This window comes from Echeneis naucrates, chromosome 5, assembly GCF_900963305.1.
Source record: "Echeneis naucrates chromosome 5, fEcheNa1.1, whole genome shotgun sequence".
NCBI classification, from domain to species: Eukaryota; Metazoa; Chordata; class Actinopteri; order Carangiformes; family Echeneidae; genus Echeneis; species Echeneis naucrates.
In genome coordinates, this window is record NC_042515.1 from 1348420 (window position 1) to 1360136 (window position 11717).

The 11717-nt window shown below is 41.6% G+C and overlaps 1 protein-coding gene across 1 annotated transcript; it reads left to right on the forward strand.

The window, feature by feature from the left end:
* Positions 1 to 6636: 6636 nt before the first annotated feature.
* LOC115043879 (uncharacterized) lies at positions 6637 to 11508 on the forward strand. The gene is made up of 8 exons (XM_029502641.1): positions 6637 to 6752; positions 7000 to 7227; positions 8059 to 8388; positions 8487 to 8798; positions 9542 to 9583; positions 9667 to 9756; positions 10035 to 10090; positions 10800 to 11508. The coding sequence occupies exons 1-8, from the start codon at positions 6692 to 6694 to the stop codon at positions 11097 to 11099; spliced, it is 1419 nt and encodes a 472-aa protein (XP_029358501.1). The 5' UTR covers positions 6637 to 6691; the 3' UTR covers positions 11100 to 11508.
* Positions 11509 to 11717: the final 209 nt, after the last annotated feature.

Consider the following 11717-nt stretch of genomic DNA (forward strand, 5'->3'; position numbering starts at 1 on the left):
CTTCTTTTGCAGAACGAGTGTGAGCTGCAGGAAGCCAGGAGGTATTTCTGTCCTCCGCTCTGTGTGCTGGTGGTCCAGTGAGGCTGATATCAGAATAACTGAGGGCACATGAGTCATGAACCAGCCCTTTCACCTTCCCTCTGTGGGAACGGATAGATGCATGAGGATGTTGGTGTTTTTATTTTATTCCAGGATTTGATTTCAGCCACATCTCTTTTTTCATCTTGTTCTAAGCTCCATGTTTGTCTCATGCCTTTGCTCTTGTTTTCACTGTTGGACACAGTTACCACATCAAGGTTTGGTTCTGAGTAAAATTTAGGGGTAGAAATTTAATTTCTCCAATAAACCATCTGGTGTGAGACAAACATGTTGTATTGAACAAAATATTGACGTGTCACATCGTGTGTTTGCTGTGCTGTGAAGTTATTTTATAATTCTATTTACTTACTTAGAAATATCTGTAATATTGTGTCTCTTTCATGCATGAAGAGCAAAAGATTCAGTTTAAGTGTTTCAAAGACAGAAGTGACGAGACAAACAACTGGACACAGATTGTGACAGACTGAAACATGAAAGCAGGAAGAATTCTCGTTGTGATAAATAACCATCCTGGCTCGAATACAGTTCAACTTCGACAGTCTGCAGGCTGAATCACCACAGAGGAGAAGCTGGACTCTGACTCGGCTTTGGTTGGAAGGATCAGATTGACAGGAAGATGACACTTCATGAAGGGAATCACGGGATTCCAGCTGAGCTGCAGTGGAATCGTAAGTGCTTGAGAAAAAAGTGGTACCAAGGAAAGCGCTGTTTTGAGGAGAGCAACTGAAAATCTTCTAAATGGAGCTTCATTCAATCAAATCATTTCTTTGGGCAGCGTCTTTAAAAAGTGTTTCCCTCCTGACGCTGCCAACAGCAGCTCTTCACTGTTGCGGCACCGAAGCTCCTTAAACTGCAGCTAATCTGAATCGTGCTCTAAATGTCTGATTGTCCATCGATTGATCTTCCCTGACCTGGAGACGGTTCTGGTTCTGATCAGATACTTCACTGCTAAATGAAGACATTTTCTGTTTATGATTCACTGATGCGTTCAGCGTCAATTTGACAAACCTTGTGCGGCCTGCACTTCGTTAAGACGGTTTAACAAGTGGCATGGCACAGCCTGATGGACCACAGCCAGAATCCCCAGACCACATAAAACAACGAATCCACATGGCCTTGGTGTGCAACAGTGAAAGGGAAAGAGGAGCTGCAGCTCTGAGCCAGAAGAGACAACCGGAGACAAAAACAACCAACTTCAGGCCCGTTTCGCCGCCTTCACCTCTGGAGGGAAACCAAATAATGTTGTTTGTGTTGAGTGTCCTTTGCCAAACTCGGATCACAAAAAGACTTACACAACCCCAACTGTGTATCTGACAACAAACAGATATAGGCCAACATATGAAGCTGCTTTCAGGTGAATGGATGAAGTGTAATGTCAAACCAGGTGGACGTGGACCAATCCAGGGCAGACACAAAGAGACACAACCTGAAAGTTGTTCAGGAGCCGAAGTCCCTGACAGCGTGCAGGCCTGTGAGGACACGACAGATCTGGTTTCATGAACTTCTCTCTGCTGCTGCATCAAGAGTGATGACAGCTCTTCACAGCTCATGTTGTGGATAACTCAGCTTTTTGGAATTTTCCAGTTTGCAATCATTAAAGTCCATCCATCCATCCATCCGTCTATCCATCTTTCTATTGTGGAGCTAATCTGAAGCAGCTGTTGGTGTAGCCAACATTAGCATTGGCATTAGCAGAGACAGAAGCTCACTAACCCTCCAGATGCTGCACGTCGGTCAAAAGGAAAAGTCTGTGAATGTGAATGTTGTAGGTGCTGTTTAAAAACGACCTGAGGCCCAAAACAGCACTTCATCGTCCCTTTTCTGTTTCCTGTCTCTGTAAAAACGCTCTTTCTCATTGATTAAGAGAAAAGTTATTCATGTCTTGTCCCTCGTCCTGTGAAGACTCTACAGACGTTCCTCCTCCATCGTGGCATCACACATGTTGACGTGGGCCGGGGTTCAAACACACAGCTCAACCATGCTGACCAAACTGGGTCCCAGTGAAACGCCTCGTCAGTCAGGCCCAGTTGGCCTTCAGGGCTTCAGGACATGAGAGTTATTTCTGTCCAACAGCGGCGCTCCACTGTTTGTCTGTGTTGTGTTTATCTTCAAGATTGTAAGTGCTTTTGCTCTGGCTCAAATATTTGTTGAGCTTTTCTGATTTTGAGAAAAAGATTAAAAGAGATTAAATTGGTCATTTATTGTTTTACATGAACTGAGCAGCACTTTAAAGAGGCCTAAACTGCCCACTGGAGATTTCCTGGCTCCGAGCGAAGCCGTCCATCTGAACGAGTCATGACATTGTGAGACTCCGCTGATTCCGTCAACACTTCCAGGATAATTTGTTGCCAAGCAACATTTGGCAAAACTGACAAATAATACTAAACACAAACACACACTGGCAGTGATATATACATATATTTGTGTAGTTTCATTGCACGCTAATTTCTCTTTATTGAAAAAAAAAAAAAAAGAAGTGACCTCTGACCTCAAAGAAGGTCAACAACAGGAGAGACGACACTGACTGTATCTTAACCTGGACCTGTATTCTATCTACTGACCATCAGGGGATGACTCCACTGGTTGTTAGAGGAAATACAGGTTGGATTGAAGTCTATGGGAAAATGTCCCTCCTCCTCCTCAGTCAACGTTTTCCTGATGAGTTTATGGTCTCAGTTTCTATGATTTTGTGAAGAGTGAGAAGCTTTCACATCCATCATTTTTACGATTCTGACCATGAGAACATGTTTCCTCTGGTCGATAAGGGATCTGGTGAGGACACGAGCAGAGAGTGAAGCGTGAAGCATCCATGTCGAAGCGTCACTGACAAATAAAAGACAGATCTTGTTTATAGTATGATCCAGTTTGGACTTGTTTGAATCTACTGGATCTGTTGCTCAACCAATTTGGTTAATTGTCATCAGTGCAGCCATGTGTCCTGAAAATTATATCTGTTTCACATAAATACTATTGAGGCCAGATTGTGTCCTCTCAACATGATCAGGGTCTTTTGTCAATTTATGGATTTTGCATGTTTCAAATACATTTCTACAAATACACTTCAAATGTTAACACACAATAAAATCTCTGGGATTGCAGCATAACATCCCTTTGTTGTAACTCCAGCATAATTTAACTGTTGTCTGGTTCAATTTAGACTCCCTTAGTTTGAGCGAAACAAAGATCCTGGTCTTTAAAACCTGCGAAGTCTCCTTTTACCTTCCACAGTCTTTTATTTTGAAGGGTTCATATCTATGAGAAGATATGTTTGTGGTTTACGTCTCCTCTCTCAAGCTTCTCACTGGAGTTCCAGGAGCATCAGCTCTGTCAGCCAATCAGAAGAGAGAAACTGATCCTCGACCTTTCGACCGTAAGGAGCTTGTCAGTTTGTGATGGTGGAGATGGATCTCTTGAAGGTTGTTAGCTGTCTCATTGTTTAATTGATCCAAAAAGCACACTGATTTCAGCTGCAGAGTGTAAAATCAGATTGGACTGGATGGTTTTGCTGCAGAGCACTTTGGGAATCTCCTGAAAAAATGGTGGACTTTCCAAATTGTTAATATCGAACAGCTCAGAATGTTTAATGGGTTGTTTTCCACGAAGCACTGAGGGGCTGACTGGGAGGTTAGAATGTGACGTAAAGAGGTCAGAGTCTTGAAAAGATCACATTTTATTTATTGAAATCTTCTGAGAGTTTAAACACAGCAGCGTTTCAGTGTGGGTGAAAGAAAATGACTTCAGGGGAGTTGAAGCTCGTCTTGACTTTAAAAGGGGAATTTAACGTAGTTGTAATCTTCAGAAACACTTCAGCTTTCAAACGCTTTAAATAAATGGAGGAGGATTTCCCACCATTAGTGATGAACATGTTTATGCTGGTTTATCTGCTTCTTTCTAACTGTATCACAAAAGTAATTCAAACCCTGATAAGAGCAGCTATGAAGATGAACAAGGCCACTGGCTGGATTAATGACCCGGTGAACTGCAGGATGATTCATCTAAAAAGGATGCTGTCCTCATCGTTCATCGGAGGCCTCGCTGTGGGCGGGACCAATGAGAGCTGACATTTACAGAGGGGAAGTCGCAGGAGGTCGCTCTGCCGCCAGCGTCTACTGACAGGCTTTTACATCCCGACGTAAACACGCTGCAGGGCAACATTAACCCTCATCAGTCAAACACTTCCCAACACAGCAGGAGCTCAGGCTGCGTCCCATTTCACAGTATTCTGTATCTGTGAAGCTAAATTAACCTCTCTGCTTTCCCAAAGCCTGATGGTGAGGAAAAACTGTCCATCACAGTAAGTGCAGACAAAAAATAAACCTCACGCTCCAGGAAGTAGCCACAGCCATAAACTCTCTGACAACTCTGTCTTTATGTAGCGTCAGTAACTGCCAGCAATCACGTTAAAACTCCAAACTGTCTCATGAAGCTCAGCTTTCAGTGCTGCAGCTGATGACTGACACATTTTCCAAATCTAAGCAGGACGTTGGTGTCTATTGGCTGACGGGGCTGAGTCAAAAAGATGAGAACATTTTTAACAAAACACAACATCAGCCATCATGAGCCAACACATGAGGCAAACAAAGCTTCCATGTGAAGAATTTGGTTTTCAGTTGTGTAAATCCCGCCGTTGATGAAATGAATAATGGGCACCTGACACACAGTCGCTGCTTTACGACCATATAAATGAATTATTGCACTACCACTGTTTTCTTCTGCCAGTCCCACAGCTGGAGAAACAGCTGGATCTTAAAACTGTATAATCCCAAAGCTGAAAGGTGTTTTAAAGGTGATGTCATGGCGGTACATGGTTTTCCCAAGGTCCGCAGGAAAAGGTGGTGTGACTGAGCAAAAGCTGTGTAATCATGTCAACATCAGCCTCCATCAAATATTCATCTGTGTACTTACACCTGGAAGGTATCTGGTCTGCCATCTGAAGTCATCAGTCTACTTCAGCTTTTCTTCAATCAGCCCAATAAACGTTCTTTTCAACAGCTAATCTTTACAAACACCAATCAGCTCAGCATGTGTGTGCATAAAATCCCTCTTATCACTGTTTTCGTTCCAGATTTGCAAACACACCCATAAACCCTTAACACACACTCAACCGTTGTTCCATGTTTCACTTGGAGCCGCTGCCCAACATTATCAGACTTCGAGCCCCCGTCACCGGCCAAAAGACCGCTGAGCCACAAGGCCAAGATACCCAGAGGACCGTCCAGAAAAATGACCCGTGTTATTGGTTATGAGCCTTAAATTGTGGGATTCAGCACTCAGAACAGTGTGTTGTTGTGGAGGTCAGTGTGAATCAAATCAAAATTCTTTATACAGCACCAAACCACAACAGAGTTACATCGAGGCGCTTCACACATAGAGCAGGTCCAGACCAAACTCATGGAGCACGGCGGGCTGTTCTTTCTACAACCGTCGTGATCACACGTCTTCACATTTCCTGTTTTTGGATGCTGGTGTTTAACTGCCGGTGCTGCGGCTCAGCAGTGTGTGCTGACACAGGATGTCTGCTCGAGTTCATTTCAGGCCAAACTGATGTCAGATCACCGGCCATTTATCTGAAGAAACACATCTTCTGGACAAACCTGCTTACCGTTATGTCGTTTTATAGTACAGGCCACAGAACAACTATATAACAGCAACAACTCTGGAGAATGATATCACCGGGGTCAAACTCAGCAAAACGCATCAGAATTCATGTTGTTCTGCTTTTTAATGAATAATATTAAAGTGTCAACACACAGAGTGCCACACACAGGGGATGACAAGGTCAAAGAGCCAAAAGTCACTGCGATGTTGTGGCTGTTTCCTCCACCAATCATAATCTCTCCTGAGTGATGCAATCATTTCAGGTTCAGGTGAAGGACTCAGCACGAACTGAAAACATAGCTCACATTTAAAATAGAAATAAAATTAAATAGATGATGTTTTTAGAAATAAAAGAAATCCTGATTCTGGGTTGGACAACAAGCTGTAGCTGAAAGGAAACCTTAATACATTTCTTACAGTAGGATGAGTTTCCCTCATTAAAATGATGATGTTATCATGCTGAACTGGTCTGAAATAATGGGGTGCCCCCCCGGGGGGGCACGTGTGACGCCGGGGAACAGGCTTCAGCAAACGTCTTTGCTTTTTCATTGCCACACAGAGACTAAGTGTAATTGCAGACCTGCTACAGTCGGTGGCAGTGCTGCTCTCATGTGGCGTGTCTTTGAATGGGGGGAGATGAAAACTGACAGCGGCAGATTACATCCCAATCATGCTGATAAGCCGCTTGAGTTTTGCCATTAATCCGGTGAAGGCTTCATCATTTTGATTAAAAAAATGTCATCATTTTCTTTTTGTAAGTTAGATCGTTTTATTTGCAATATTTAGTACAACACAACATTGTTACTGCTTTGTAGGGGGTGCAACAGAGAACAACTGAGGATCGGGGGGGTAGAGGAACTGCACACACCTATAAAAAAAGAAACAGAGTGAAAAACAGAAGTAGGAAGATAATGAGAAAGGGCTTTGTAAGACAGGAAACACAGCTGCTCGCACATTGAACACAAAGCAACAACAACTGTGTCTGAAGAGCACCATGCAGGGTTTTCTTCTGCTCGTGCTCACTCTGGGGATACAGTACGCAGGAAACTGGGCAGGTAGGCAGATAATCCCTGATCTTCTGTTTATCTTTTTATCACAATCAGAGGATTCTGTTTTAGTGTTTTAGTGCTAAAACTGTTGGCATGGTATGAAAGATAAGAAAGTACTGAAAGCCACAGGATTTAAATGGAATATAAAATGTTATGAAATTAAGTCAATTATCAGGCACCTTAATTGAATCATTATCGAGGCAGCTGTGAGATTGTTTCCCTGTTTAATATGTGGATTTTTCTTGACCTACAGGCCATGAGGAAACAGAGGTATGCAAGAATGGATGGGTTCAATTCACCTTTAATAAAGGAGACAAAAATTCTAAAAGATGTCAGTTTGAACCTTCACAGAAAAAGTGGAAAAGCAGAATTTCGATACATAATACAGATCAAAATACGCTGCTTATCACAGGACTTCAGCAGGAGGATCCGCAGGAATACAGCTTGAATTGTGGAGGTGAAACACTGAAACTTAAATTTGGTAAGAGGAATCATCGCAGTTCAATGTATTGATTATTATTATTTATTTATTTTTATTATTATTATTTGCACAGAATTCAAAGAGGTTTTCAGTCAAGTTTTATTTTTTACTCATTACGGAGAAAAAATCCAACTGAAATGAAATCACATGTTTCTGCTGTGACAACATTAGAAATTTTGGGCTCATAATGTCTATGTAATGTTGTCAGTACCCATGTTGTGTTACTTATAATATATGAGGTTTATTTCATATCTATCACATTTTCAATCGCTGACTAATAATTAACTTAATAACTACAGCCAAATTACCATATTAATGTAAAAGTAATCTGAGTTCTGCGGAGAAGAGGCCCGTGGTTGTGTTTCAGAACACTTCTTAATAATAAATAATAAATGATAAACAAAAAGCACACAGGTTTTTACACACAGTAACATTTTAATGCAGACCACATCGCACTTCTTTGCTGGTTCAGTTTTTGTGCCAAAACATTACATGAAAACAAAAACTGCTCATTCACTGGCAGGCTTCAAAAAAAAAAAAATAAAAAACTCAAGGAAACAAAAATAAAAATTGAGCTTTCCCAGATTTTAGTTCAGTCGTGAATGGTTGATTTTAAAAATAAAAACTTCTAGCTACAGACATGGGCCTGGTTAAAAAAAGACCCAGGTTTAGACGGCGCTGAAATTATCGATAAAAGCACAACAAAAATCTAAGTGCTTCACTGTCACAGCTGAAAAGGAGCTATATTTGATGATTTTACCGTAAAGAGATAGTGAGAAAACCTTTTTTCATAAAGCACACGACTTGACATCTTTTCCGGTTTTACTACAGACGATTGCCGGAGGCCGTTCCATCAGACTGCCTATGTGGGATTTAAAACCATCATTACATGTGACATCCCAAAAAAGGTCAACTTTTTCTGCAGAAAAAAGGGCGTCTGCAACAAGACACATGCCTGCAAACCGCATACCGATCCATTCTGTGAGGATATTTCATCTACAAAGCCAAAGCAGAGGGTCAGTCTCATAGACAACAACGGCAGCATCCATGTGTCCATCAGTAAGACTAACAAAGGGGACGCCGGTGTCTACTGGTGCGGAAGAAAATCAGCCACCCCAACAGTCCTAACTGGTCTCAGACAAATAGAACTGGAGGTTAAAGGTGAGTAGAATTCATAGCTAAAAGCTGCATTGTGTTGAGAAATGCTTCTGAAGATGGCCCTCTTTTTAATGTTTAAATGGACATCTGTCTGTCTACAGAAATTACTAAAGTGAAGAGAACCACAAAGGTCGGACAGACGTTTGAATACTGGTGTCAGTCAAACCTTTCTCCTGGGAGATTCTTCTGTAAGGGAGAGGATCCAACCATATGTGAACGAGTAGCAACCCTAAAAGCTGGACAGCATAACGTGAGCCAGGGGAGGTTTTCCATGAAGGAAGGCATCAGTGGAAATGTGACCATAACAGTGAGGAACGTAACTGCAGACGACTCCGGGGCGTACTGGTGTGGAGCAGAAAGCCCCGACTCCGAGCACAGCGATCAGTTCTTCAACAGACTCATCATGAATGTCGGTGGGTGCTCGTTTTATAGTGAGGGTGGTTCAAACTGAAGATGGGAAGGTGCTCAGGTTTGGAGACAGTCTCATCACAGAGGCATCTGACTGCTTCAAGGTTCATTCAGCTGCTTATGGTTACATAAAAAGAGAGAAGGAAAAGAATAGTGTAAGTTCCAAAGGGAAATGAAACCATTCATGCTGTATGCTAAAAAAAACAATCCTGTGTAAAAAGTCAATTGTAAAGTTCACAGATAATGAAAATGAGCACAGCACTTTGTGTAATTTGGAGCAGAGAGGTCAGAGAAGTCTTTCTTTTATCACGAGGCTGTTGGACAGATGAAACCTCTGATCTGAAACCTGCTGATTGGGTTCAGGGTTTACAGGCGGCGTGAAGCTGCACGCTCTTTCCTGTCTTCTTATTAATATACAGCAAACAAATAATCTCAGTTTGATCGGAAGTATTTATCCGACAGCAACGTGACAAACAGCCAACACACCTGAACCCGAAATAATGACTTTAGTTTCTACTGTGTCAAACTGTCCGGAATATTTCTTTACATTCACTCATTTTTTTTCTGAATACTAATCTGTGTTTGTTCAAAATGTGTTTCTCTCTCAAAGAACCAAAAGGTAGAAACTGAAACTTGAAAACAATTTGTTTTTGCAAATTTGCTAAAACTAGCTACTAACTAATACCAAACAACTGTATTCATCACCAAATGAAATCTATGAAATGTTATGTATGTAATTCTCCTTCAGAGACAGCACCGCCAACAGCACCACCACCGACAGCTCCTCACGGTAAGATGTGAAACCTGCTGCGGTCGGCAGACATAATTAAACTGCCTGACAGCTCAGGATGACCACTGTGTGTTTGACTGCAGGCTTCATTGACTCCCCCATCGCTGTGATTGTCAGTGTCGCTGTGCTGCTGCTGGCTGTGATAACACTGATCTTTATCTACAAATATAAATGTAAGTTATTGTCAGTTTGCAGAACATGAAACCGCCACATGCACGTGTATGTTTCACACACAATAGGTTAGCATCTGGTGAGATGCTAACTACTGCGCGTAATGACAATAAAGTTGAAACTGATCTAATATTTCCTGTTCCCCAAAAAACAACAATTTACGTGACGCCTGACATTAGTGCCCACTAAATGTTTAAACATGAAATGTGAACAAGAATTTTGTCTCTGGTTGTAAATAAGGAAAAGGGCTAAAAACAAATCTGCTTGTTTATTTCTGCAGCATTATTACAGTCGAAACAGAGAGGAAATGGAGAAGCAGCACAGAGCGACAGAGAGGTGAGTGTGTGTCTTTGTGTCTTTGTGTCTTTGTATGCAGACTCAGAGGAAACTGACAACAGATCTGGATTTGTTATCAGTAGTCCACTACAGCTGGCAGACTCTGTCCTAATGCTCAAGTCAATTTTTATTTACAGCAACACTTCCAAGTCTGTTCTTTCTCCAATTTTTTCCTCCATCAGATTCTTGTTTTGACTTCTATTTTATTTTATTTCAACAAAATATTGACGATATATTTGAATAGGTCGAGGTTGAGATGAGTCAAACTTTGCTCCCTGGTTGGTGAATTAGATAATATCCTCATACTCACTTATATTAACAAAATTCATTCAAGATTATGCCCATAATTGAAAATCATCACAATGAACTTAATGTGAATGTTTTGGTGGTAAAATATCCCGAACAGACATGTAAGTTAAAGTATGGTATCATGAATGAAAACTTAATGTGAAGGTAAAGCTGATGACAGCTCAGATTAGGATGGAGCTCAGCCAATCAATCATGTCTAGAATTTATGAATAACAGAAAAAGTCCTGGACCTGACTTTCTTAAAGCACATACAGAACAAAATGTCCAGTTCCTCCTGGTCCAGTCCTGATTCCTGCACTGCTGACGAATGAACAGATACGCAGAGATGAAAATGTCATGTGATGCTGTCTGTGCTGTTTGTGCGTTTGTGGGTTTGGACCGTTCTCTTCTTCTGTTGCAGGATTATACGTATGAGGAGATACAGTCGTACCCCCCGAAGCCTGACACAGGAAATGCAGGCCACGCCGTTTACACCTCTGTCAGAAGTCCCACACCATGCGCCAACTCGTTGCATTACTCCAGCATCACCTTTCCAAAAAGATGTGGCGAGGCTGGTGGGGGGGTGCAGACCCCTGAACCCCGCTCCACTGCCTGTGAGTACTCCTGCATCAACACCACCCGAAGTCCAGCTCGCTGCACTGACACTCATCCGCCCACGTCAACGCAGGAGCCGCTCTACGCCACACTCAGCAAGTGTTGACATGAAATCTATGTCTTCAGGTTATTCGTTCTTTTATCACGATCAAATCCAGCTCAGACTCATGAAAACACAGAGATATTTAGATGTTTGGAACTGTCAACCTAAATCAAAGTTATTAGGACAACGATCCTTTCTTTTAAATCAGCATGCCAGAATGAGAGCAGATACATCATGAAGATCATCAGTGAAGTAGATTGGTGTTGTATAAAGTCACTTTTCATAAGTTTTTTAAATCATGTATTTTCCCGTCGATAACAATTATTTGAATTATTCCTATTTTCATTTCTTTCCTCTTTGAAATGTATTTTCTATTTATGATTTTAATGTAACCTTATGCTTCAGTAAAGCACTTTGAACTGCCTGGTGTATGAATTGTGCTGTAAAAATAAATTTGCCTGGCCTTGCCTGATATCTGTTTTTGTAATACACACAATCAGACACACAAATCTGTGGATATCTTTCTCTCTTCAAACCATAGAACAGGCACGCTCATCTGTTGCTTCATTCATTTTGAAAAAGGTTGTGGTTTTACGCAGCAGATAAACATGTTCCTTATTGTCTGAAAGACTGACATGTTACTGGATTTGTTTGACTTTTGGTTTGATAACAACATTCATG